At 52.6% G+C, this 27,652-nt stretch overlaps 5 protein-coding genes across 5 annotated transcripts; 2 read left to right on the forward strand and 3 right to left on the reverse strand.

Annotated features, from left to right (window-relative positions):
• Window positions 1-1,638, reverse strand: CONPUDRAFT_85144 (uncharacterized protein; the record flags this gene model as incomplete). The annotated part of the gene is made up of 3 exons (XM_007775715.1): window positions 1,518-1,638; window positions 508-1,458; window positions 1-440 (listed from the first exon to the last, which is right to left on the reverse strand). Coding segments are annotated over exons 1-2 (587 nt in total), but the record flags the coding sequence as incomplete, so codon positions are not given.
• Window positions 1,639-5,154: 3,516 nt separating this feature from the next.
• Window positions 5,155-5,632, reverse strand: CONPUDRAFT_158688 (Cyanovirin-N; the record flags this gene model as incomplete). The annotated part of the gene is made up of 3 exons (XM_007775716.1): window positions 5,155-5,195; window positions 5,249-5,355; window positions 5,412-5,632. 3 exons carry the CDS (start codon window positions 5,630-5,632, stop codon window positions 5,155-5,157), a joined length of 369 nt encoding a protein of 122 aa, XP_007773906.1.
• A 6,837-nt stretch (window positions 5,633-12,469) lies between these two features.
• Window positions 12,470-14,753, reverse strand: CONPUDRAFT_111710 (acyl-CoA oxidase). Its single transcript, XM_007775717.1, has 4 exons — window positions 14,663-14,753; window positions 14,274-14,589; window positions 13,514-14,192; window positions 12,470-13,435 (listed from the first exon to the last, which is right to left on the reverse strand). The coding sequence occupies exons 1-4, from the start codon at window positions 14,673-14,675 to the stop codon at window positions 12,860-12,862; spliced, it is 1,584 nt and encodes a 527-aa protein (XP_007773907.1). The 5' UTR covers window positions 14,676-14,753; the 3' UTR covers window positions 12,470-12,859.
• A 3,079-nt stretch (window positions 14,754-17,832) lies between these two features.
• On the forward strand, window positions 17,833-20,419 carry CONPUDRAFT_64865 (MFS general substrate transporter; the record flags this gene model as incomplete). Its single annotated transcript, XM_007775563.1, has 11 exons — window positions 17,833-17,960; window positions 18,018-18,084; window positions 18,186-18,343; window positions 18,445-18,611; window positions 18,675-18,753; window positions 19,183-19,332; window positions 19,394-19,428; window positions 19,618-19,679; window positions 19,790-19,868; window positions 19,970-20,083; window positions 20,157-20,419. 11 exons carry the CDS (start codon window positions 17,833-17,835, stop codon window positions 20,417-20,419), a joined length of 1,302 nt encoding a protein of 433 aa, XP_007773753.1.
• Window positions 20,420-24,678: 4,259 nt separating this feature from the next.
• Window positions 24,679-27,571, forward strand: CONPUDRAFT_65116 (uncharacterized protein; the record flags this gene model as incomplete). Its single annotated transcript, XM_007775575.1, has 14 exons — window positions 24,679-24,821; window positions 24,865-25,021; window positions 25,164-25,224; window positions 25,417-25,488; window positions 25,547-25,566; window positions 25,650-25,707; window positions 25,764-25,813; window positions 25,878-26,001; window positions 26,064-26,177; window positions 26,256-26,402; window positions 26,598-26,754; window positions 26,817-26,914; window positions 26,971-27,081; window positions 27,156-27,571. The coding sequence occupies 14 exons, from the start codon at window positions 24,679-24,681 to the stop codon at window positions 27,569-27,571; spliced, it is 1,728 nt and encodes a 575-aa protein (XP_007773765.1).
• Between the last annotated feature and the right edge of the window lie 81 nt (window positions 27,572-27,652).

Genomic DNA, 27,652 nt, shown 5'->3' on the forward strand with positions numbered 1-27,652 from the left:
GCGGAAGTATAAATGAATGAATAGTGACTATAAATCAGTGAAAGGTTCAGCGTCGTCATCAGAAAGCAAGTGGTGATTAGTAAAAGCCAGAGCTAGAGACCATTAGGAGAGGACGAGAGGTAGGTATGGTCGATTACACGCTCCCAAACTAAATAACTGGAATCCGGAAGTGACGCGCGTCACACTCCCGGATTCCGGTTGCTTAGTTTTGGAGCGTGTAGAGGTCGATTAGTCAGCGCTGAGCAGAGTATCCAGAGCCAGGAAGAAAAGACCAAGAACACCGAGACCACAAGAGCGAGAAGAAGATTTCGACTCAGAGCACCGCAGAGAAGACCAAGAACCCAAGACCACAAGAGCGAGAAGAAGATCTAACCCAGAGCCAACCCAGAGCACAATAGAGAAGCGCAATCGAGCACTCTAAATCTGAGTGGGAGCATAAACTATCAAACACACGCAATTAGCACAATGTCCCGAACGCACTCGCCGAAAACAAAAAGTAGAACTCACATCTAATAGTCGCCATGGGTTTTTCTGACACCTGCGGCTCCATCAACAACCTTTGTGCGATCTCCCCAAACTCCTCCGGGCTCATCCCCTGGTACGCGATGATCAGGTCGTAATGCGGCCACCACGGGCGCGGAGGCTGGACGATACGCCGTGAGAAGCTCATGAGCTCTGCTGGTGTGAACGTTCTGAGGGAGGCGATGAGCCAGTCGACGGTGTTGAGCGACCGTGCCTGCCCTTCTTCGGAAGAAGACGAGGGAAAGGGAGCGGGAGAAGGAGAGGGAGAAGGCTCGAGCTCGAGGTCACGGGGGTCCAGGGGCGCTGCGAGCGGATCGTCAATGGAGTCGATGCCGGAAAAGTCGGGAGAGTCTAGGGTGAATGAGTGGTATACCGAGAACCCTTCGTCTCTGGCTGAGACGAAGGAGTCGTCTGAGCGCTCATCCCCAGTCCAGGAGAATGAATCATCCGACCATTCGTCTCTGTTCGAGTCGAACGAGGCATCTGAGCCTTCATCCTCGTCTGAGTCGGCGGAATCATCCGAGCTTTCGTTCATGTAGGAGTCAAATGACATATCCGAGGGAGATTCGAAAGCAGAGTAGAACGAGGCGTCCGAAAACTCCTCGTTTGAGCACTCGCTCGCTTCTTCGCTCTGGAGCACGAACACGTCACCATCGGCGAAGTTTTCATGCACGATAGATGTCATGTCCATATCCTGAGTCCCGTTTGAGATGGAAGACACATAAGCAGCATCGCCAGAGACCTCTGCCGAGGTAACGGACGACGAGCTACTAGACACATCTTGAAAGTCGGTCGCATCATTGATGGTCAGGGCTGGTAAGACAGATGCCATATCCATATCCCGAACTCCTTCCAGGTCAAAAGGTGTAGGGAATGCGGCACTTTCGAGGGTTTCGCGAGGGGTGGACGTCGCAGCTTCTGAGTCGCTAATCAGGACTGGGCCACAAATGGTAAGTGAGACATGGAAGATATAAGGATAGCATATGATAACGCACATTCGGCGGTAGGCTCCAGGCGATCGTTCTGCCACTCTCTGTGTCCAATCTGGATGGCTGACTCGAACATATCGAGGGCCCGCTCCGGACTCGGTATGAATGCTCCGGTTTCTTGAGGAAGACGCGCCAGTGGGGAAGACGGTTGAGCATCATATCGCTCGCGGACTCGTTGCCGTGCTGGGGTCTTTGGTTCGCCAAGTCGCTGTCGGGCTGGAGTCTTTGGGTTTATTGCTGCAAGGACACATGGAAGAGAGGAGAGAAAAGGGCGCGGGTCAGTGGCGTGAACACGACAAACAAATGCAAAGAAAGGCGCACCGGATCCTGCCGCGTCCCGTCGTTGACCCCGACTAGTGCTCGCCTGAGCCACCACGTTCAACGGCGTCGACGGGGCACTCATCCTTGCTGGCTCTTCTTCCCTTGTAGCAACAACACGGGCCGCGTTTCCCTGCAGAATGTTAACCAGGGTAGATGGCCCGAGTGTTCCTATCGCCGCCTCGTCAACGGGCTGCATCCACACGAAGGCGTCATCAAAGCGCCCGTGATCGTCCTCGTCCTCGCTGAAATCAGGCGCGTCCCAGTCCCCATGTATCATATGCGGACGTCCTGGAACCGCCATCATCTCGTACGTGTGCGCGCCCGCATCTCCACCCCTGCTTTTGCCCTTGCCCGCCTCCGCGTTCTCAGATGCACTCTCATCGAAGACCATCACCTTCCTCCCGCGCTCCAAAGAGAACTCGCGTGACTGCGGCTCCAGCGGCTTCTTCCAGATCTTTTGCAGCACTGTATCCGCTAACTCGTGCCTTTCCTCGGAAACGCGTTCGTTCCAAAAGTCAACCGACTTCATCGGCGGGCTGCCGATTGCAACCGTAGCTCCGTTCGGTGGCGGGCGGATCGACGGCTCATCAGCGAGAATGGGGTCGTACTTGGCAAAGGATGCGAAGAGGGCCGCCGCCTCTGCGCCGTCGAGGGTGAACGGTTCAGAGTACGGATGGAGGGACGAAAGGTCGGCCATGACGCCAGAGGTATCTTCGTCCGAGGTGACCGAGACGTCGCTCGGAGGAGCATTGGGCACCAGCTCCAGTTCTCGCAGGTTGCACGTCTGCAATGCGAGAATGGTGATGTTGCCTTCTGCATCCGCCTCGAGCTCGGCGGAGGTCTCCTCGATAATAGTCTCGAGTTGACTGCCGAAGTACGTACTCTGGGTACACTGGACCTCGACCTGGACTTGCTCCTGCTCGCTCTTCTCCACGATCGCCTCGAGCTCGGCGACACGCACGAGCAGTGCGTCCCTTTCCTCGGCTATCTTGGCTACGTGGCAGGTGTGTTCGTCAGTTCGCGTTACCATGATTCGTTTTGACACATTTGACTCACACTGAGAAGCCTGAGTGTGGAGCGCCAGAATCTCCAGTTCCTGCATGAGGATCGTATGCGAGCAATGCTCACAATCCTTGGGGCATCGTTTGCTTTGCTCGACGAACTCATCTTCGACGAGGACACTGCCGAAGATGTCCTCGAAAAACGTGGTGAAGCTCATGATGATGTGCGATGAGGTGAGGGAGGCGGAAGGTGGTGGGATAATTGTGAAACGAGGAAAACAAGGGTGGGGAGATGATAGTGGTTCAAGCTAAGGTTGTTCCCCGTCTCTTTCCGGCATAAAAACCAGGACGAATGCTCGGTCTAAACTACGACTTAGAGCTCAGACCGCGCCTGCGTTCACTTGGCCGGTGCTCGCTCCACCAATGTCCCTATCTTCAACGTTTCAACTTTTTATCTTTGACCCCTAACGTTGTTTCTCTCCTTTACGCATACCAACCTTAGTTCCCCAATCCGAAGTGCTTTGGCCGCGCGCGAGCTAAGCTGTAAAATGTAAGCTTGTATCGGAGCGAACAAACCTCAAGGTTCTAGTGGTAAACTGACGCTCCGAGTCTTTCTTGACTTCTGATATGAATCCATGTGTCCTGAGGATCTCTGTATTCTGAGCATCATCAAGGACGTTGCGGTTACGGATTTTACTATGAGACTGGCATTAGCGGGCGTTGGTACTCCCAGTTCATGTCGGTTTGGCCATACACTGCTAGAACAGATGAGTTTTTAACGCACGAAATCATGAATACGAACATCGTGTACAATTCGGGAATAGATTGGAAGATTGGAAGCAAGATATCAAAGTGTTCAGACTGCGAGATTGAAATTGGGGCCAAGATGGTCGAAGTCAGATAGGAGGCGCCCCGTTGCGGCGTAGTAAAAACGTCGACACCGGATCACACGTCAATCGAGCTCGTGATACATTGATGGATTGGCCTCCGTTAATCGCTTAACTCTGCTTCGTATGTATTTGCAGTGGCATTTTGCTTACATCAAACAGTAGCCTATGCTTTTCACGCCGAGATCCCAAAGCAAATCTACAATGCGAGAGTTAGGCGCAACCTTAGTCGCCTTGATAGTACACAGGTTCTCTCACCAGCTGCGCAGCCTTTCCGAGATGACATCATGACTCAGTCGTCTGCATGAATGAAATGATAAAACAGCCTACGCATCAGAATAGTACGGCAATCCAAGAAGGGCTTGCGCTGCCGCCAGCGAAGACGCCTGTAGCATTACCCACCCATTGGTCTGTTCACCTCGAGGAAGAACCTTATTGCCTCTCTCAAAACGTACGAAGCTCCCCAGAAATCAACCTCCAAAAACGAGCGGGCGGTCTCCTCGCCCGTGGACTCAACCTCGCCAAATCTGACTGCACCTGCGTTGCTGTACACGACGTCTATGTGCCCAAACTTACCTTGGGCCTTGGAAAATGCTACCTTAACGGCGCGTCTGTCGGCCGCATCGAGTTCGATGGCAAGAAGCTTGTCGGAATGGTACGCGTTTGTGTGAGTTCGGCGAGGAGCTCTGATCTGCGCAGTGTGGCGATTACCGAGCCGCTTTTCCTCATTGCTGCATCGGCCACGGCTTTGCCGAGACCAAACAATGTACCTGTGACTGCATGCCATCAGGTACAAGTGAAGTGATCATTTCAGCCTCACATACCGAACCGGACTATTGGCAACTATGGGTTAGTATCTAATATGGGGAGCGGGAATGGTAGAAGCTACGAGGGACGAGAAACCTAAGCTCCTTTTCAAGTGCCGGTTCGGTGATTCTCGCAAATGACCCATACCTAGTCATCATAACCAAGTGTCACGCTTTCTTCACCCTTATCCCGTATCTCACCTAGGTCGGTTACTTAATGGGCGTCGAGAAAGTCGTGAGGCCTCCACTTTGGATGATAACAAGTTGATATCAAGACACTGACTTGACACTTCTCAATGCGCCAAGTGAAGTGAGAGCTACATGAAAGAAAGTTAACCTCCATGACTTGTAAGAGGCGAGCGTTTAAGGCAAAGCCCTTTCGCGGTAAACCGTTAAGCTGCCACTGCTGCATGGGAAACTTCTGGTTTCTCACGACCAGTGCACCGGAGTTGCCGTTGCCTGTCTTTGTCACCTCGTGACCCCAAACGCGTACGCGGCAAAAATCTTCCTTATAAGTCCAACACCCTTACACACTGCAATTTAGCTACCGAAGTTCCCAAAGAAAAAAGACCATGGTTCCCTATGATTTCCGTCAAAGCTTCTCATTTCATGCAAGCACCTCCACTCGCTAACACACGAGCTCTCCATTGTTGTCTCCAATGCAAGTGTCTATGAGGTTTATGTTAATCTGTGATAGATTTCTGAACAAGTTTCACACTTACTGAGGTCGATTGACGTAGAAACAGGCTGGTCAGAGTCATTCGTGCACTCGCAATACAAAACTGTTCCGCTATAGTCACATCCAGAGCATGTTTCCTGATATTCAACTCTGTATGACCGCGTTGCTTCAGAAGAGCGAAGGAAAGCATAATTCAGGAGACCTACCCGCAAGCCAACTGGCCGTTGCTGTTACCGATACACGTAGACAGGTCAATTTGCGCGGCCTCAACCGAGCCGTCAACCTCTGCACAATTTGCGGACAGGGTGGTGTACGAGATCTCAATGCTAGAGCATGATTCTCCAAATCCACTGTCGGCGACGACGGAGGAAATTTGCATGACTGCGGCGATGCTGTAAATCGCGAGTTGAGAGACGATGAAGCGCATGGTTGGGTGTCTGAGTGTATAGCTGAGTGAAGAGAGCGGCGGGTTGCTGGAGAGGATCGTTGAACTGGGAGACACTTTATACTCTCCGCAAACAATTGTGAGATCAATCAGCTACTGGATCACACGGCTTGCAGAGAAACCGGGGGTCATGAGCGCCATAATTTGCTTCATGAGCAAGCACGTTCCTTGAATGGGGTCCTCGGCGACGTGAGACGTTGATGAAAACACCAGGCACGAAGACCCGTGTCCTAGTTCTGAAACCACAAATATGGAGAGTATTTTTACCGTCAATTATGCTGGTGCCAAAAGCAAAGGCGAGTCTATCCGTCATACATGTATTTGAAGCGCGGATACTTACAGAACAAGTTTACCATAACATATCATTTCAGTGTTCAACTTCTTGAGTTCTGCAGAATAACTCAACACATACCTAGTAACCGAAAGAGAATGAGAGGAAACGAAATATGCACAGATTGGAACACGTTACAAACGGCCCATGGGACCGTATATTATCCCTATATTTCCGGTGACAGACGTATCTCAGATAGATGTGTCCAAAATACACCAAAGATGCTGGTCTATCAAGGCACCCAGAGCGAGATTATAAAGTCAGGGACATGAGATCTATATAAACGAAGATATTCCACAGATAACTGTTAGGGGCCCTAAAATCTAAAATACACACTTTATTCAGATTATAGCTATTGTTATATTGCAGCACATGGTGCGGTAACTGACGGCGTTCTGGCGGCAACTTGATTGAAAGTGAGTTAGATGAATAAGCATGGCTTCTGCAAGGAGCCATTCTCTTCTCGGGACTGAGCAGCCCCGAGACCTGGGATAAATACGAACACTTCCATGCTTGCCGCATATTGCTGTTGAGAGTGACCATAGACAAACAAACGGTGCCTTCCAAAGCGCGCCCATCACAACATATTTATACATAATTGTTATACTCGAAGGTCAGAACAATGCATACATTGACTTTGAAACATACGGGTTGAGGTAAAGTACTCGTGAAAATAATCAGCAAGGGTGAATTCAGCAGTCTGGACGAACGCTTAGATGGACACCAGAGGACCCGTGTGGCGGCCGTCAAGAAAGGAACACTTGCCCTGGGCCCTTGGCGGGTACTTGATTTAGCAAATCTATCAGAACGTGTTGTGATTTCTCAGATTACGGACCCTCGATTAATACTGCTGGCGCTGTAGAGTCGGGTTTTCTGCGGTATCCGAGAACAAAGGCGACGTACAAGAGCCACGGTTGAATAAAAGACATCAAGTGGTCAAGACGTGCCTGTACATGGGCGGCGGTTTCAGTGCTAAATTTGTTGCCGACTACAGTTTGAAATGAACACTGATTGATATTCATGCTCATTCTACCCTCTAGGAACAGGTGACTGATAAAAGTGAGGCAAACGACACACAGCAACAAGCCGCGTGCGACATGACTTGTACAATGCACGCGGTGCTTTGCATCTTTACATCACCGTCGCCAAGTATAAGGTTGGCATAAAAATACGGCGATACAAACTATGTTATTGAGACTACATGCACGACACCAAAAATCTGTGAACCTATCAGTCATCTACGTATGTTCCAGAATTCGAATTCGCTCGCTTAAAGGAGTATCTGCCACTGGATGCCCATGCCGTGCAGGTTTTCGATTAGTAAAACATGCGTGGCCAAGTTCACCACGGCCCGAGCCTGGTTCCAACCCAGAACAACGTTTTGGAGATCCTGGAACGCGTCGATGACATGATCCATGATATCCGAGGCAGAAGTGAAAAGTACCGCGGACAGCCGGTCGAGGTCAAGTGCCCCTGAATGAGTATCCCTGAGGATAAACCATAGGAAAGGAGTTAGATAATAAGAAGCCGGCCACTTTGCCGCATGTCACATCGTCAAGCCGGCGCTGTCGAGCGCCCTAGTGTGCGGCGAGCTTGCTTCAGCCCACGATAACCATAGCACGTATGAGTTGATTCGATGTGTAAGTATACGTGGTTTTCGCCACGTTATAACTCCTGAGTTGTCGCCACCCTCGCTGAGATAGCTGGTAGTGTCGCGGGATATGCATTTGTGTTGACACCTAGGAACATCAATCTTCCGGCGCATCCTGTAGTGAGTCAGATCATCCATACGTATTATGAGCAATCTTCTTGATACATAAGATATTGCCTGAACATGATGCAACAGGGATTAGGCCTTAGGTCGGGCGATGGACGAGGACGGTCGTGAGAGGGACAAGGCAAGGGAGTAGAGGAAATGAACTATGCGCACACGTGCAGCTGTTGAACCGTTCCCACGGTTCTTTCCTTTCCCCATAACCCCCTGAGAGCTCTTTTCGGTCAGTCTTTTCACGTACGACTTCATGATGCATTGGATGAGAGTCTGAGGAGAACACCGCTCCTCATAGGAGTGCGATGGAGCTGATAAGGGCTATGCATGAAGGAGGATAGGAAAGAGACGGAAAGGAGCAAATTCGTTGGGCTCAAGTGGGACAGGTGACGGCTCATCTCGTTACATTTAAGGACGAGCGCTATGACTCAAATCTAGTTACAGCTCTGCACAGGAACCCCTTGACTAGTTGGTCATTATATGCCTCATCCTTAGGGACAATGGTGCTTGGATCTGTGAAAAGGATCACTGGGTTGAATCCCAAGTGCTTGGCCCTGCGCCGTCATCGATGTTCCCAGAGAGCCCATGTTTTGACACAGCTTACAACATGAAAGTCATCAGGGTCCCGAAACACGTACCTTGACCGAGAGGCTGTTCAAAGCAGGTACGTCTGTACGACGTGATCCGCGCAGTAGCGAAACTCATCGAGCGGCGACTTGAGCGGCGAACACATACAATCGTGAACGCTTCGAGAACGACTCCAACAGATTCTCATCGTACGATGAATCCCGTGATGAATACACTTATAGTAGCGTGATTACGGTATGTGTGCCTCATGCTCGAAGCTATTTCACCTTTATAGACGCAAGGCAGCCGGTTGGCGCTCGTCCTGACCTTTGTTCATGATACTGGTGTTATCTAGTACATCGCGCGCATCAAAAGAGGTGTGACTGGGGTTTGAGGAGCCTGGCAGATCATTGGAAAGCTCGCATATCATACGGCCCACTGAAGGCCCATGCTCTTGTTTGTGGAGGAACATTCTTGGAGACGACTTGTACAGCAACCATAAATTTGACGCTCAAGGCGGAGCCTGTGCGTGAAGGGCGTACAAATTTAGAAATGACTTTCCCTGATGCTTAACCAATCATCCGCTGACATAGCCCTTGTAACGTCCGAAAGTGCACATTTACAGCAAGCCGTGATCACCATGAGGCTATCAATAGCGATAGTAGGGTTTCCAATAATCAACCTCGGGGACCTTCCCACAGGTATCCAAATAATTGGCATCATTTATACTCATGACTAATAGTTCTGGCGCAAGTACGAGGACTATGAGCACTACCCTTGGCCCGGACCAACGGTATGCACGTCCTCTACATCCACTGTTTGTCTGACAGCCCTCGGCTAGTGACCCCTCTCTTGGGCTCGCGGAGCAATTTGTGCATAAAAACGAGCTCGTCGGCAATGAGACAGCCACCATCGCGCGACCCGTCCTAACTGGATCTGTGTGCTAATGGCCGCTTCTTGCGAAACTTTTCCTCATACATTTAATGCCATATTTCGACGGACTTGCGGCTGCTACCTTCTCCATCGAAATGAGATTATACAGTACGTGTGCGCTGAAGTCGCCAAATTTTGGATGTTTTTACTCATCAAGCAGTGCATTCACTCACCCAGGGCGTGAGGTACTTGCGCGGGGCCCCATCCGGTCGCCTACACGTACAAAAGTTTCTTGCAATACTGGTTTGTGCGATCGGGACCAGCGTGCGTTTCTCTTTGCAAAGTTATCAGGACCTGCCAGTTTATCTATGTGATATTACAGCATTTTGTCCTTGCTACTGTACGGCTGTGGATTAGCGCTCATGTCGGATTTCATGGAGCAGATGATACCCCGTTTACTCGCTCTCTTGACCTTGCATGCTTTTCTTGTAGTTTGTTTCAGATTCTAATCAACAACTCAGTCGCGGTACGCTTTCTCCTGCACCGGTCTTTCTGACTAAGTAAATGAGCTCACGTTAGACCAGATTTGGCGCTTATACGCTATCCTACGTTCATGGTCTGTTCTATTTCCCTTGGCACTACATTTCTCGTGTATTGGTAGGTCCCCAAAAATCAAAGCATTCAAGTGCTGACTACGTTCTGCCGCGAAGTGAAGGCATCGTCGGCTTCACAATCTCAAAAGCGGCCAGGTCTTTGGGAGGGCATATGCTGGATAACAGTAGTGTCCTGCCTTGGATCCTGGCTGCCTATAGCCTCGCAATATCAACACATATATTTTGTACAGGTAATTGAACTCTACTCTATAGCTGTGTCATGTTGAGCTCTTACGATTATCTATAGTATCCACTATGATTTGGCTCTACGTATCCGGCCTTTTCCCTCGTTCAACCATCCTATGTTCGCTTGCCTACAGATCGACTCTCGTTTCGGAGATCATAATCAGAGTCACCTGCTTCTCGTGGATAATTGACATTACACTAGTGATGATCATTGTAACGTTATCGTGTAAGTTGAAGGTAGTTTATGCCTTTATCGCTCAGGTGAGGTTTTTACATTGAGAACCAGAATCGACGCTCATTACCATTCAGAGTACCCAGCTTGCCTCTATCATATACTACTCCACGTGCCTGTGCTTCCTCCGGGCTTCACGCTTGGTAGTCCATTCTTCCTCAGGAACAGTGTCAACAGCCCATGTCGAGGAAAAGGTCAGGGAGTTTGGGGCGCAACTGTCAATAACTGCTCGCTTTGTTACAAGAGATGTCGAGCAGACCAATAGTTCCACGGGTACCGCAGTGCCACCATATGAGAGCTTGGAGGAATATTACGATGACGACACCGAGGACATAATGACAGTAGAAAACCGTGACTCGCCCTTCTATACGAGTACCTTTTGGGATGATGCTCATGTAGGTAGCTCCGAGACAGCTGTGCCATATTATATCAATGATTCAAGAGTATAAACACAAAACTGCTCAGAGAACAACCTTGAGCCGCTAGAACTCCATGGTTAGTCTAACCCTGTGTCAATCCAAGTGACTGGGCCTGGGCCTGACTGACCATTACAAACGGTTATTTTATCCGTAAACCAGTGCCCGAGAAGTTTTGCAGCACCCCATTCAAAGTCCAACTCGAGTAAGCTTAAGGCCAATTTATTTCTTGGGCGAGAACGTGTGGTGCGTCTTCTCCATGCCGACGTAGAGTGGCCCGTACCCATGGGCCAAGAACCACATTAATGTGAACCTTTTTTTAGCAGCACGCCCCGTGAAACTAAATCGAAGGGGAAGAATGCGCAGCAATGAGGAACACCAGTGTCGCATGTGCGTGCGCACTGTTATGCCCATTTCCCGATGCACACTACGCACACGCCGAACGAACGCGTGCCCCGCTCACTCCGGGGCAACATTACTGTGGATCTACAGGGATCTACCTCACGACGTCATCCCCGTGCCTATCTAATACCAGCGACGATACCGGTCACTGACTCCCCGAGCCCGGCATCGGGCTGACCAACGCCATCGTCGCGTGCTTACATATCCCACAAACCCGGTGCTCGACACACGTCGGCAAAAATATGGTACGCCGAGACATGACGCGGACGGCTGGTAATTCTGACAATATTTCGACAAGACACGTGCATGCATATCAACCGATCTACATACACGACCGCCACCCCACACACGGCGACCCATGGCCGAGATTGAACATTTGGATATATTGATTGACGAGGTGATCTACAACATGCGTCAAGGGAGAACAGTTTCTCCAGAGCGCTATCGGTGCTGGCACCACATGCACATGGTAGGGATCCGCGCCGCCAAGGAACGCCACTGGTGGTTCCTAAGGTTCGATTGGCATGCAATAGAATTTTCGCGCTTCGTTCTTGCCGCGCGTTCTCGGCTACTTGAAGCGCAAGGGGTGGCTGCAGATCATTGATCAGCCTGGGCTCGTTCGTATCTGCGGCGTCGTTGGTGGCGCGTGTGCGCCTCGCGGCGATCGGTGGACGACATTATTTTGACTATTTTTTTTTTCAATGCATGCAGCTGGAGAATACAAAGAAGTGATAGATCATTGCGGCGGAGGGAAATCCAGCGATAATCAGATGCCGACTTTTTTCAGCGCATATGCTCGCAGCTTGGCGCATCCAGTAAAAGGCCAGGTGCCCACGTCAGGAACGTCGGTGGCGCATATACCGTACTTGAATGACGCGCAGAAAGAAGCTTGATAGCGCACAAGGTCAATACATACGAAAGGGATATCAACCGTCAAGATCAGCAGGGTACATCAGAGAGCAAGGTCGGGGGTACAGCAATTAGTCATAAATAGGCAAGCAAGCACAAACGCCTCCGGAGCTCAGGAGGAGTATATTGTATATCTTGCGAAGCGTCGCGTACACTATTAGTGGGAAGACCATCAAATATGCGGAGAAGAAAAACAGGCGAAAGCGTGGTTCCGGGTGATGGGCGTCGCCGTTGGCGGTATTCGTTGCCTATGGCGGGCGCATGAATGAATGGATAGATGAGCAACAAGGGAAGTGTCGATGTCGAGGGAGGTGACGCTGATATCAAGCTCATCAAGTGGACGGATGAGTAAGACTAACGGACCCTGGCGGGCCGGACGGTGCGCGTCGCCATCGCCATCGGGAGGGTACGAAGGGCGTAAGCGCCCGGCCGCCGCCGCCGCCGTCGACGACGTCATGATGTAGCAATGCAAGATGCGGGGGGGAGAAAAGATGGATCAGGATATTCGTCAAGACCGCGGAGCGGGGCGCAGCTGGTGTGTCGCGTGCAACCCACCGTGACACCCGCTTGGCACGCCATGAGACGGGCGTCGCCACGGAGCACGTATGGATGGGGTCCAGGGTGTGAGTGCGCGCGGCGCGATAGCGGCGATGACTGCGACCGTCGCGGTGGGCAAGTGGCAAGATGTTGGCAATGGCAGCGCAAGATGGCCGGGTATGTTGCGAATGTATGCGCAAGATGGCGGGTAGTTTGCGGGTGTATGCGCACGAGCGCAAGTGCGAATGTGTGCGCGAAGCAGGACAGGGTATGGTGCGGATGGCGTGGGTCGGTGATCGAGATGGAGTCGGAAACTTGAGCAAGAATGCAATGAATCATAGAACAGCCTGCACAACGTCCGCTGGGGCCGGCGCGCTCCCGGTGTGAACGGTCATGTCCGCATAGTACGCCTTCCACGCAGCGTCGCTGACGATAGGAGCCGAGACGTACTCCTCTATGCCCAGTGTGTCGAGGTATATTGGGAGATGAGATACTGCCGATGCGACTGCCGCGTCCTCGCGGATTCGTTGGCGCATACGCGTGATGGCGAGGTTCTCCGAGTACCACGCAGGATCGCGACGCACGACACCAGCCTCATAGACGTCAAGCAGTGGTTGTGGGAGTCCCGATGCAGCGGCAGCGGCGTACGCGAGGGCATGCCCAAGCGCTTCGACCGATGCTTCGGCTTGGGGGAGCACAAGTGCGTCGAAGGCGGGATCTCGGTGACCTCCCGGGAACTCTCGCAACAAGTCGACATTTTCTTGCACTACGCCATGTGCGTGCGCAGCGAGAATCGACGACTCGACATCTGGCAGCGGGATCGCATATTTCTGCTGGACGAGCTCGGAGAATAGGCGGATGCAGAGGGTCATGATGTCGCCCTCCGCAATGATCACGCCTTTACCGTCGTTCTAAGCAAGGGACGAAGCATAAGCACGTGGCACTTCTAGAACGAACGAAGAAAAGGCACAGAGAAGACGATGACGAACCTCTGTACGCGCCATGAAATTGTGCTCAAACGTGCCCTGGGCACCACACCGCTCTGCTATCTCCGGAACACACCGCTGGAACTGTCGGCATGCCGTCGTCTTCACGATCACGGCGAGCGCATGTCGCACGCGAGGGTCAAGACTTCGATCTGCGCTCATCTCTGCAGCCCGGGGATACCAGGCGCCGAGCACATGCGCGACAGCGACAGCGTGCGTTATCGGCCACTGCTGCGTGCGGAACGTGATAATCGGTATTGGCTCGGACCCCTTCCCGACGAGCGACCGATGTGCAGAGTAGCGCCCGGCGACAAACGCCGCAGCTTTGAGCGAGGATATCCACGGTGCGGTGACAGCGAGCGTGCCAAGTGGTATCCGCCAGACCTCGTCCCACCACGCTGCAAGCGGAGCGACAGGCCGTGAGAGGTCGGCTGGATCCGACGATACAATCGCGGAGGGGGGAACACGGACGTTGTTGAATCGGGTGATGGAGAAGTCGAGGGGGCTGGTTCCTGGGCGAGGACCGAGCCGGATCGATTCCACGCCTGCGTACATCTCGCGTTCGTTGCAGATAGGCACGACGAAGAAGCGTGGGCCCCTGTCTTCTCCGGACACGATCAGACGGGCCATGACGAGCGCTACCTTGGGGATTCCGAAGGACGGAGTGGAGGCGGGCATGAATCTGATGGCGGAACGGTGGAGACGGGTTCCACGTTTAGTCGCACGGGGATACAGAGACAGGCGAGAAGCGAAGTGGGCTCACTTGCATGCCTCCTCTCGTGGTGTATTGATCACGAAGCCTTCGGCGGTCTTGGTAGCGGTTGTCTCGACATTGAACGCGTCCAAGCCGTGTCCACGCTCCGACAGCAAATAAATGCCGACAGTATCGAATCGGAGCAGACGGTTAATGAGCGGTTTAAAGTCGGGACGTTTGTGGAGGTGACGGGAGAGAGTGCCGATCGTGAGCCCGACATGTGCGGCGAGGATAGTGAACATGGCAGTGTCCAAGGCCATGATGGGGTCCGTCATCATCGCCCAGTACGTGGAGGAACAGTGCTGAACATCAGCAGCAGTGAGATCTAGAGTTTTGAACGAGAGGCATGGTAAGGATGCGGGAGACCGGGAATTGATGAAGCCGGAGCAAAAACGTACTGAATGTCCTCATAAGCAACTTGGCCCGCTGGTAGGAGAGAGCGACGCGACGGTCAGTATCGAGGAACTCTACACGGGTTGTGAAAAGGGGATGGCGGGGGAGTTGGGAGGCCATGACGGGGGAGGGAGGGAGGTTGCCCAGAGACGGGACGGAAGGAGGACTGGATTCGGAGGTCGGAGAATGCTCAGGAGGGGACGTTGATGTAGAGGGAGCGAGGGCTTTTTATAGCGGCGTCGATCATGATCAGGACAGAATTTGCGGGAGAGCTGTTGCTTACTTATGTGCTAGCCATTCGAAGCATCCGCATCCGCCCACTCAACCAGCTGGGCTCACGCGCTCACGACGCGCCCGAAACGTGGTCCCAAGCCAGTCGCAATGCGAGCCGTCCTGTCAGCACGTCAGATCATATCACTGCGACCACAGCCGACCTGCCGCATGAGGCAACGGCACAACATCGCACGAAACTGACCCAAGCGCCGTGAACATGGACGCGCCTTTCTCCCCTGGACGCTTACGCTGTCAGGAACGCAGCACACTTTGCCTATTCCACCTCGTTCCATCCGAGCCCAAAGTGAGAAATCCCCCGCCGATCCATCCTAGGAATCGAACGAATCTATCTCGTCAGGCACACAAACAAATCGCAACTACGGCCGACGCACTCATTCAGCGACCGTTCGGCCTCCACCCAATCTATCCTCGATCCAGTACCGTGAGCCCGAAATCCCATTTGGTACCACCACAGCACCCGCCTTTCCTTGGCCCATCACCACCTCTTCGTTTCGATTCAACTTGAACCCGCAACTTCATCCGTCCTTGACACCTCCGGAGTTCAGCGCGAAGGTAGAAGAGGTCTTGCTCCCTCCGGCTCATGGGGTCGAGGGGCCAACGGCTAAACACATCAGCCTTCGTCGTTCTGACAGCGAAACACGTCGCTTTTGCAAATCACCGACCACCTCGCAAAACACCTCCACCTTCTATTTTGGGAAAAAGCAACGCTGACTAAGCCGCTTCCCTCTCACTACGCCGGTTGTCTCTTCTCGCTGTTATGTTACCAGCACCCCCGTCTTATGGCGTCCATCTTAGCTTGGCTCTTTGCATTCTTTCCCGCGTCGCTCTTTTAACGTTCGTTTATCTGGCGCGGACGCCGCGTCGCCGGGACAACTTCGCTCCCAGCCTATCGTCGATGCCATAACTTTGTGGAACAGGCGTCCGTCACTCCGAGAACAACCTGCCCTCTTGGCCAACACCGAAGCAAATCGTATTCAGTGCATCTGACGCTATCTTTGGCTGATGCATCTCTTCCGCGGCGTCATGGTCTTTTGTCAGACGACCGGCGCTTGTGATTCCGTCTCACCCTCGAGTCGTCCTCATTGACTCTCGCGACTGACGAGAAAAGCTCTGGGAACATCGATCTGCCTCGAGGCACCCGTGGGCCCAGTTCATTATCTCTCTTTCCCTCGTCGTTGAGATTTGCGAGAAGCGCAGTGCCAATCACCTCGTCTATACTTTTTCATGCTCGCCGGTCGGGCCTGGGAACGGTCACGAAGGTTTCGCTGCGGAAGCCGCGTCAATTCAGAAGTTAGGCCCGCGTCGAACGCTTCGTCTGGCTTGTCCTATACTTGTCTCTCCGCTTCCGTGGTTCCTGCTCGTCCTATTTTGTTTTTATTGCGCGTGCGTAATACAAGTCACGACATCCTTCTGGCTTCTACCCACGATTTGTTGCCGTCGCCGTCGCTGTCGCCATTATCGCCGTTGTCGTAACCATCACCGCCGCCACCCACCGGCGTGTGCAGAAGTTGTGCTAACGCAGAAGCAGCCTGCATCCTATGAAGTCTCAAGCGCCTACCTGTCGCATTATCTTCTTCCTGGCTTAGCGCGTTGGCAAATAGACACGTTCTTCAGTTATGGTATGGCAAGTCCCGCGTGCGCTCCAACTGCGGCGGTCCTCCTTCGCTCCCTTTTGCACCGCGCTGGTCCCGTGCGCCCGCCCGTGACCTTGTGGCGCTGCAAGGTTCGCTCGCCGTTGCCAATCAAAGATCTTCTCTAACAGAGTTGTTCTATAACAGCGGCGTTCTATGGCCTTCTTAACACCTTATGCGTACGTTATAAATTCAGGGCCGCACTTCCTTTTAAGCTCAAGCTTCTTTGCAATCGGGGGCCGATGCACCAGTGCCTCGTTTATAGCCCGACGCATCTGCTCTTGCGATAAGCAACATGAGGTCTGTGGATTCGTCATCGCATCTCCTCCACCTGGGCGGCCAACGCAATCAGCAAGTGGCGGTGGCGTGGCCCGTGGTTGCCACCGATGGGCTGACCAGAGAATCGGAGGTGGGGCTGGTTGATCTGAGGGGAATGAATGTCAAACTGACAGCCCCGAAAACAAGCCGGTTCGTGTCGCTCGAGCAGGTAAAGTCGATCACGTTATATTAATTATCATCGGTAGCCACGCTGTCATGTTGGATCGGACAAATGAGTTCAGCGAACATCGACGCTTCTAGCGGTGGGGGAGTGAACGTGTACGGTGGGGCTGATGTTCGCGAAGGCTTGCGAACAGGGTTTCGGCGAACGCTGCTCGTCATGTGTAAAATTACTCTGAAGACTGTTATGTTCTGATCTGCTGCGATAGCGACTATGTTTGGTGGGATGATGTTTCGTGGCGTAGAGATGGATGATAAGTTGTTTGATCGGGTGCTCTGCCGGGATAAATTCACAGCGGGTGGAGGCGGCCAGCACGATGACCCTTCTGAATCCGCGGCGCGCTTCTCCCCGAGCGAGAAGTGGTTCCAAAAATACAGTCGCGCGTCAGCCTAGGCACGTCTGTCGCCCGATGGAGGACGCGAAGTCCCCCACACGCGAGGGCCGGCAAGCGTCGCATCACCGCTCTTGCTTCCAGTTGCTTCTTCGCGCTGCACTCGTGGCTGGTCCATCTAAGAATCTGAACAGATCAGTCTTTCCTATGTGAAGTCCCCCGTTGCCCTAAAGAGCACCACATACCTCCCGCGCACTCCCTTCCCCTTCCCCCTTACCGCCCAGCCAGGCCAAGCCAAGCCTGTCTCCCTTCCGCTCGCTCCTCCTCAGTTCCCAGTCCCTTCCATCTTCCCCACTCCTACCCCGGAACAGGACAGGACTGTCTACCGCCTCCGAGAGTGCCATGTCTGCAACCGACGGCATGACCACACCCAGTGAAGACCTTTCACGCAAGGAGGCAGAGGCCGAGGCCCCGCCCGTTACTGCTGCCCCCCAGCCGCCCCAGTTCCCTGAAGGAGGCCTCCAGGCGTGGCTCACCGTCTTGGGAGGGTGCGTTCTCCTTTCTCCATGTCGCTTCGTACTATCGAACTCAGCGCATATATGCAGGGCATGTCTCCTGTTCACGACGTTCGGCGCCGTGCAGTCGTTTGGCGTATACCAGGAGTACTATGAGGTGCGTTTCCCCATCCCCCTGTGGCTGCTGCTACCGCCGGCTTGCGCTAACATGCAACCCAATTCATCCTTTGTCGGCGCCTCGTCGTCGGCACTCGGCAGTTGACGTACCTCAAAGGGTACACGTCGTCGGACATATCGTGGATAGGTTCCATGCAGGTGTTCTTGTTGTTCGCCGGCGGTCTGCCCGCCGGCAAGCTCTTTGACGAGGGATACTTTCACCACCTGATTGGCTTCGGGTCGGTCCTTTACCTCTTCTCGTACGTCCTCCTTTCTTGGTCGTCGCTGTTGCTCTCTCTCATCATGCACGCATTGTCCGCATGCTGATGGTTTTCCTACGGTCATGCGCATACACCCACAGAATCTTCATGTTGTCGCTGGCAAATGAGCATAAATATTATCAAATCTTCCTGGCGCAAGGTGTCGGCATGGGCCTCGCTATGGGCTGTCTCTTCCTGCCCGCTGTCTCGATCACGTCCCATTACTTCCGCCGGAAAAGAACGGCGGCGATGGGCGTCGTCCTTGCAGGTACGTTTCATCTCTTTCAGCACTAATCACTCCGTTGTCTAACACGGTTTCCTCAAACGTCAGGGTCATCGCTCGGCGCAGTCATTTACCCTATTATGCTCAACAACCTGTTCACCAAGATCGGTTTTGGCTGGGGCGTCCGGTGAGCTTGCATCTCACTCCCTCATATCGTTCGTCTTTCTCTTTTCTCGCACACCGGCCGTGCATAACCGCACTACGCCCGGGTGCACACGATCGCCCTCTGGCGCAGTCGGATCGACTTCTGGGGTGACCTGGAAGTGGTGTCCCGGCATCACCGGCGGAAATGCCACTGTGATCGGACAACGTGGCAACCTGTCCTGTCACATTAGAGTCCATCTATCGAGTGCCAGCGTCGGCGATGACGCTGATCCCTGGTATTGGTGGGCCCTACACACGTCCACAGGGCACATTGTGTCCTGCGTTCCAGCCATATGGTATAGGGCAACACTGCGCATATGGAACGAACCTTCTTCTATTCTTGTCTTTTGGCTTTATCGATTTTCGGACCAGCCTCGGAAAAGTGGCGCTGACATGTGTCATCCGTGCGCAGTGCGGCGGCCTTCATGGACATGGGTCTTTTGGCGCTCGCGAACGTGATTATGAAGACGCGTCTACCCGCGCGCAAGGACCGTCCGAACAGCAAGCCCGTGGACGTCAAGTCTATATTGACGGACGGTCCATACTGGATGTGTGTCATTAGGTGAGCCATCTTCATCACAAACCAAGTAAGATGATCGCTCACACCATCATCGTTTCACTAGTGCTGCCCTTGTCTTTTGGGGCCTTTTCTTCCCTTGTAAGTTACGCCATCATTTCTTCGGCCCTACCTCCCCGCGCTTCAGTTGAACCTGGCGCTGATCATATTCTCTTCTATTTTGCCTCGTTCCCTTTCCAACCTCCACGTATGGTTGGTCTGGAAATCTCCAAATCTGGATTCCATAAATCCGGTTCCTCATTTCCTTGTCATTGACTTGACACGCTGCAGTCTTCTATCTCCAGCTCTTCGCGGAGCTCCACGGACTGAGCCAGAAGATGTCGTTCTACGCCGTGAGTCTATTTTCAAAGTTTCCCGCAGGTCGTCCGCGCGGCGTCTTGCATATCTTCCGCCATTTGCTAATAGCTCCCATGCTTCTTTTTACGTGCCTTATTTATCATAGATCCCGATCATGAACGCATCTTCGCTCTTCGGAAGGACGCTGCCTAACTTTCTGGCCGACGTCATTGGTCCGTTCAATGGTGCGTTCTATTCGCTTCATGCTCGGCGTTCCTTCGAATCGAGGGCGAGGGTGAACGGATGATCCGTGCTGCGTGCTGACGCGTTTTATTTTGACCTGCAGTTATGATTCCGTGCACCATCATTTCTGGTGGGATCATGTGGCTGATTTTCTCTGCGACGACCGTCGGTGGGACGGTCGCGTTTGGGATCCTGTACGGATTCTTCTCAGGAGGATGTGAGTCTTGCCTCGTCGGCACATGTCCTCGCTACTTTCGTGTATCAAGCTTGCTGACGCGGCGCCTATGCAGTCATCTCCATTATCACCCCCGCCGTTGCGTCTTTCTCTCAGGGCGTTGAAGAGATTGGCATGCGCATCGGCTTTGCGTCTTTTGTGATCGGCTTCGCGCTGCTCACGGGCACGCCGATTGCGGGCGCTCTCGTGCAAAACGGCAAGACGTATGTGTGGTACCGGCCGCTCATCTTCGCGTCTGTCGTTGTGCTCGTTGGCGCGGCGTTCTCGATCTATTCGCGACACCTTCTCGCGAAGCGAAAGGGGACGAAATACGTTTAAAGGACCCCGATAAAGAGCACTCATTTGTGCTCTGTCTGGGTGATTGCGTTTCTGCAAAAACCTGGTGATACAGTTCTGTCACTTTGAACTGGATTGCTCTCGCCTGCTTGACGATAGATGTGACAGGGTTGCGCCTGTGGTGACCTTTGTTAAAATCCATGATGAACTCAATGCACGCCCACGCTATGCCCACCGGTGTCTCGGCGGCGACTCCGCATGGTGAGCTGCCGGGGCCCCGATGTACTGATACTCTGCTATACCCCCACCTCCGAACCTCCGCTCCCCGCCGTCCCTAATCTCGTCTCGACCCGCAACCGCTGCACCCACCATGCATTTTACCTACATAGCCATGAATCGCATGCTCCAACATCGCTTGATTCACCCATGTCCCCCCGTCACTGCCATCCATTCCTGTCATTATCTGCATATATCACGCGCATTCGTATTTGTTTGTCTTTTTAATACCTGCTTCTGTGTTGTCTGTCTGTCTGTTTTTCTGCTGGACTGCTCTTTTCTTCTCGTCAGCATGTGTTGCGGACGGTTTTTCGAGGCTCGATTCAGGTTTTGGGACGTGGGTGCTTGCTTGGTGGAGGTCGGTGGGTCGGATGGACGGAAGACGTGGCTAGACGAGTGCCCGTGCCTCTTTTATACGATATCGTACGATAAACAGGTCTCGAGCTCATGTTTGCACCCGTTGCTCTCCATCATAGTATAAGTGCTGATGGCAGCTTTTTGGTGTTGGTGTTTTAGGATGTATATATCTTGTTGAATGACAGTTGTCGTTTTGATATTGGATTTTAGCCGATTGGACTAGTCATAGGGACTACCAAAATGAGTTCTCTCTAGCTTGACTTTTACTTGTCAGCGAGATGTGAGCTTTATGGCTTTGTTTTGGGTAATTCGATCAGGGCGGCAGGCTGGCGGCTGCAGCGGGCCGGGCGGGTTTAGTCCCGTTCGTATGACCTTCGACGGCGCGTCCGATGCTCTTGTGCTAGAACGCTCAGATTGAATGGTTCTCGGTAACAAAGCTTTGGGGTGGATAAAAAGCTGTATGTGCGTCGGTGTCGGTTGAAGATCAGGGTGCGCTCGAAGCTTCGTTTTCTTGGCACATGCACTACAGTAGGAAAACAAGTGACAGTACCATGGATGAATCTGGAGCTGCCAAGCTTCTCCTCGGGGCAGGCTGTTAGGTAGCGGGAGCCGGTGGCGATCATCATACTGTACATGGACAAAGGGAAGTCCGCGTTGGTGTAACACAAAGTTATTATCCGGAAAACATGCGAGGATATAGCATGCGTGTTTGTTCCTCAGTTTCCGGTCTGGGTGGGCGCTGATTCGGCTTGTGTACAGTGCCGGTGTTTATTTTATTGGGTAGGATCACGGTGGGATGATTCATAGCGCGTGATTATTGCTCCAGGACATGTACAGTAGATCATCTTCTTGAGGTCAGTTTATTGACTACTTCTTGGCAAGGTCGAGTGGTCAGCCGGTCATCGAAGACAGCTGATCGCTATCTATCCTACTATATCTAACACGAAGCTACGGGGGCGCAAAACTGCGGATTATTACTGGAAGAAGTATCATGACGATTGTGGGCAACTTGCGGCTTACTGTACTTGTCAGAGCACACGATCTAAGCCGAGTGAGAGCGCTGTCGCATTACGTTAACGTAAAGCAGGATATTGGCGTGTAAATGGAGTGATAATTTCAGTAGTGGTGGTGGTGGTGGTGGTTGCTGGTGGCGTCTGTGATCCCGGTGGTGGTCGTGCGACAAGTGGCAAGCCGTGATGGTCGGCTGAGCTCGTTTTACCCGGGCCGTTCGGAACATTCTTCGTCATGACTATATGTGCGCGCCGGTAGTAATCTCCTACGGAAAAAATGCGAGCACGAAAATTGTTGGAGACTTACGGTAACTTAAGTTGTGGGCTGAACTCAAGCTTGCTTGAAATTGATGGTCTCGACGCACCGTAGAATCTGCTTGCCTCCAAGCAAAACTCCGCGACAATCAAACTTCGAGACACGGGGAACTTTTCGTTCACAACATTTCGGAGCTATGTACTCAAGGGGATAAATTCGACGCCCAGGGGAGAAGTTCCTCAGAAAGTGGGGTATAGTCTGGGGTTCGTGCACTTACCCATGGTATCCACGTAGAAGTTCCTGGACTCCGATAAGTACGGTGCGCTCACTCTGACTGAATAATGAGCACGCAAGTCCATATGGGCTACTCGCGATACGGCACAAATCACGCCCTCATTAAAGTACTTATCAACTGAAAAGACGTTACACTCCGGTCAAGCGCTAAACCAACATGGTTTTTAGACAGCGAACTGGTGGCGTTTGTTTTAACCTATCGTGTTTACGGTCGAAGTTAATGATTGACATGATTATGTATGTGGCTGATCTGATCGCCACGCACATACGCTGCAAAGTGCGGGTGGCGGGATCACCCTGCATTCTATCCAAAAGGTCAACGTTATGGAGCGACATCGGGAGAATACTGGGACGCCGGCGAATAAGCCCAAGTCGCCGTAGTCAGTCCTGGTCAGTCGGATCGTTGTGGATGGAGGCGGGCAGGTGCAGGCCGAAATGAAGGTTTGACAGATTGACAGATTGTGGGTGTCCTCGAAATAATTTTTGTGGCTTGATCGAGCCTCATTTGAACGCGAGATTCCGCCGGTTCGCTTGGGAGTTGGCTCATTGTTCACCCGCATGCATGTGGTCGGTGGGGTCTGGTGGGCGTGCCAAGTCGATCTGGCTCGGTTCGCATTTCTGCGCTGGAGATGCCTGGAAAAGCGGATCAGAACATAAAATATCGAACTGCAAATTTTGATTTGACCAGACGTCCTTCCTTCAACTCGAAAACGCGGACCGCAAATAGAAGAAATTGAAGGGAGATTCAAGACTATTTGGTCATTCAAGGCTATGTGTGTGTGCTTCTTGCTTTTTGAGTGACGTGAAGGCATAGATATTTACTCCTACACGGGTTTGCCCAGGTTTGCCCTGGTCTGCTGGATAACACTTCGGTTGACAGCTCTGCACCAGCGATGATGATCCCTGCGATCGTCCTCGATGATGATAAGTGTAAGGCACGTCGGGATCAATGCCCCGGTCCGATATGGGCCGGTAGGGCGTGCCTGAGCGGAGGTTGCGGAGGCTGGTTTTGCTCGTGCGTAGTACAACTGGATCTACAACCAACCTCCTTTTTACGAGATTCAAGAGCGTTCGTACTAAACAAACTTGAATTGGGTATTTACAACCTATTAACAGGTGCAGGATTATAGTGCATGAGCCGCCGATGTTTCGCCTTGTCCAGGTCTCTGAAATTCAATTTGAGTTGGCGGTGATATCCTGCAATTATGAGGCCTGCCAAAGGGTGGATATGACATCGGCCGAGAAAAAGACATTGCTTTCTAATGTACCCCACTAGGTAGTAAGCGTGAATGTGTCGAAGAAAGACAGTTTGAGGACAGGGGCTCCAAGAAGTTACGCGGGATGTCTGCGTGATGTTCACGGAAACGCGCTTTGCACTCTTCCGAGTCATGCTTCAGCTTCAACGTTCAAGACACACTCAAGCTCCGCAACATTCACACATACGGCTATCAGTGCTGAACACCAAATAATCTTGCCTTGGCCCTATCCTTTCTCAGTTCACTTCAGCGATGATGCTGATGCCGCTAGCCGAAGATGGACAGTCGGGAGCAGTCATCGGTGCTGACACAGCGTTATTGTGCACGCACACTGCGTCCTGGCCTCGTATGTACGTTCGCCAGGTCCGTCCGCACCTTTCACCATAACCTAACCATTTTCTTTGCTGCCCGCAGGTACAGGCACGCCCACATTCCTTTTCTCCACTCTCCCTCTTCAAATTAACTTCTCGTCGCTCATTCAATTGATACGCTCGTTCAAGCCAAACTTCAAACTTAGAAACCTCCTTTCTCAACTTCTCAACTTAAATTGTGCTTCGGTCGAGGCGGCCGCATCCTTATGCCCTGATCATGACGTTCACGTTTTCACGCCTTCGGCTCCTCACCGCTCGTCTTCACCGCGTCTACGACTCAAGACGTCACATTGAAGCGAGCAGGGTCGCACAGGGCGGCGGAGTTGTTCGCGCGGTCTCTTCCCAGCCTTATTCGACATTCACTCGTCCTTCAACTTGTTTCATCGGACTGGGCCTAATCAGTGGAGCATCCCTCTTCAGTGGTTTCGCAGGGTACTGGGCGGCGGTATGGGAGCGCACGCGCGAGGCAGAGGTGTTGGCAATGGGAGGGGTTGTGGCAGCAGATGACGAGGAGCCCCGGCACGGGCCGAGTTTTCCGAAGGCCATCGAGGAGTTGAAGGAAGCATTGTCCAGTGAACAAGTGACTACGGATCCCAAGCAGCTGCTTGCGTACGCACAGAGCGTGTACTCCCCCTTTGCTAGTGAGTACCTCAGTGGCATCTCCGAGACTTTACCATGAACACCTTCAAGGTCAACCGCATGCTGTCGTTATACACGTTCGCAGCACTGAGGATGTCGTCAAGGTTGTTCACATCGCAAGGAAACACCTCGTTGCGGTCGTTCCGTACGCGGGTGGGACCAGCCTGGAGGGCAATGTATCGGCTGTGAGTCCCTCGCGGTCCATTCGTCGACGCTTTCTTTCCGCTCAGCTCACACAACCGCAATCAACCAATGTCCATCCGCCCACGGATGACCCGCCGCCCACCACATGTTCCGATTCTCGCACGACCATTTCGTGGCATCCAGCCTTCTTCGGGAAGCATATGCGTGGATCTTTCTGGTTTGAACAAGATACTGGAAATCAACGGTGAGTCCACACGCGTGCACACATATTCATTCGCTCGCTTGCTCTACGGGGAACGCAAACGACTTGCTCGTCCTTCGTTCTTTCCTCGGCGTCCCTGGAGCATCTCCGCACGTATACTCTTGCTAATCACCGCTTGGTGATCCGGGTCTTCGGTCTTTGTAATGCCTTTTTCTTCTCAACGATCACCTTCAGAGTCGGACGCCGATGTCGTGTGCCAGGCGGGCGTCACGTGGAACGATCTTAACGAACAGTTGAAGATGAAAGGTGCGCGTTCTCGGCGTTGGGGTGGCTGGCTGAAGCTGATGTAAGGCCTACTTACAAGGCATACCTTTGTTCTTTCCTGTAAGTCTAAGACTATATGCGCGCCTTTCAGAACAAAGCATGTGACCAATGTGCCTAATGGTTTTGCGATCAACTCTGTACAGCTCGATCCTGGTAGGAATGCGACGGTCGGCGGTATGATTGCAACGGGCTGTTCTGGCAGTGAGTGACGCCTTACCCAATGCTCATAGCATCTGATGTCTGACTACATCTTGAAGCGAACGCGATGAGATACGGCACTGCGCGAGGCGAATGGATACTCAACGTTGTCAGTTCTCGATGTTTCATACTCCGTCCTGATGGCTTTCGTTCACACTGTTTGTCCGCTCCAGACGGTTGTGCTTCCTTCTGGTGAAGTGATCAAGACGCGTCGGCGCGCACGCAAGTCATCGGCTGGATTTGACCTCACGAAGCTCTTCATTGGCGCGGAGGGGACGTTGGGAATCGTTACCGAAGGTATGTCCTTAGACCCAACGACACCCTATGGGGATAATCTGATCGCGGTCTGCAAACATCAGCTACGCTCCGCCTCGCGCCGGTGCTGCCTACTCGCGTTGCGATCGCGAGGTTCCCTGATGTGCAAACAGCGACGAACGCAGTTTGCGATGTTCTGAACCGGGGTCCTGCAATTCGTGAGTTCTTTTCGCTCTTGCATGGTTGCTTCCAATACTCTCAACCCGACTAATGTACATAACGATCTTCAATGTTAGAATGCGTCGAGTTGATCGATGAACTCGGCGTGAAGGTGTTGAACCACTACAACTCTGCGAGCAGCGAGGAGCGCGAACCGTGGCCAGAGCAGGTGACGCTGTTCTTGAAGCTGCAGGGCTGCCCGTTCTCTATGCTGCCCATGCCGGGTGAGGCGCAGCTTTTGCAGTCGTTGGAGGACTCCTCATCTACTGGTTCCATCGAGCTCGCCTCAGACTCTACGGCGTTCGACCAATCACCTTCGTCCTTCTCAGTCATTTCCTCTTCCTCAATACCTTCACCAATCTCACAGACGTCTGGACCTCCAGAGACGGACTACGATCCGGCGATCGAACACATGTCAGCATCCATCGAACAGATTATGCGTTTTCACGGCGCGACATCATACCGTCTCTCTCAGTCTGAGTGTGAGGACGAGCAGATATGGGACGAGCGCCGGAACGGGTTATTTGCTGCTTTGGCTTACAAGGAGGGGTCTAAAGGGTGGATCACCGATGTTTGGTCCGTCTTTACTTTGTCCGAGTACCGTACATTGGGAACTGATGCTCGTTTGTTCATCGCAGCGTTCCAGTATCCCGTCTTCCCGAGCTCATCACCTCCGCAAAAGGATACTTCAAAGAACTGGGTATCACTGCGCCAATAGCAGGCCACGTCGGAGACGGTGTGTGTCTCCTACTAACCAGAACACGTGATCTGACTTTCTGAGCATGAACACAGGCAACTTCCACGCGCTTGTGCTGTACAACCCCGATGACCCAGGTGAGGTCACGCGTGCTCGCGAAGCTGTCGCCCGAATAACCAAGCGCGCAATCGAGCTCGATGGCACCTGTATGTTGTTGGCCTATGTCTGTCGTCCAAAACAGTTCTCTGATTGGTGTCATGTTTCGATCTTGATCTCATAGGCACTGGCGAGCATGGGGTTGGCCAAGGCAAACGCAAGTGGCTCGAGGAAGAACTTGGTCAGGGTACGGTCGATCTTATGCGGACAATCAAGCAAACTCTCGACCCAGACGGACTGTTCAATCCTGGAAAGGTATGTTCCTCGTTCTTGGCCTTGACCCGTCTTGCCTTTGGTTGCGAGTTACTGCTGTGTATAGCGCATAGTCAGAGTCAGAAACGAACCCGCCTCCGTTTGACGCTCGTCATACCATGCTCTGACATTATAAAGCTGTTTTTTTCTCCTTTGTTGTACGCCTACCATGCTTTCCGGGTTGCATGTCGAGTGGTGATTAGTGGACTGACAATTTCATTTCCAGTTGTACCCATGCCAAAGCGGACATCAGGAACATCCACCTACCTCTGGCGCGGAGTCCGATGATTATCATTCATCACAGCGTGAGCCTACGCGTACGCGTGATAACGCTAAATCTTCTCAATAAATAGAGACCTCTCTGCGGGC

Source organism: Coniophora puteana (genome assembly GCF_000271625.1).
Source record: "Coniophora puteana RWD-64-598 SS2 unplaced genomic scaffold CONPUscaffold_15, whole genome shotgun sequence".
Lineage (NCBI taxonomy): Eukaryota > Fungi > Basidiomycota > Agaricomycetes > Boletales > Coniophoraceae > Coniophora > Coniophora puteana.

Bases quoted from the DNA above. Each gene is read 5' to 3' on its own strand.
- CONPUDRAFT_111710 (XM_007775717.1), bottom strand. The intron at 14,193-14,273 runs GTGAGCCCACTT...TTCCGCCATCAG, and splicing joins CCACGAGAGGAGGCATGCAA to ATTCATGCCCGCCTCCACTC. The intron at 13,436-13,513 runs GTTCGTCATCGT...TCCCTTGCTTAG, and splicing joins ATTTCATGGCGCGTACAGAG to AACGACGGTAAAGGCGTGAT.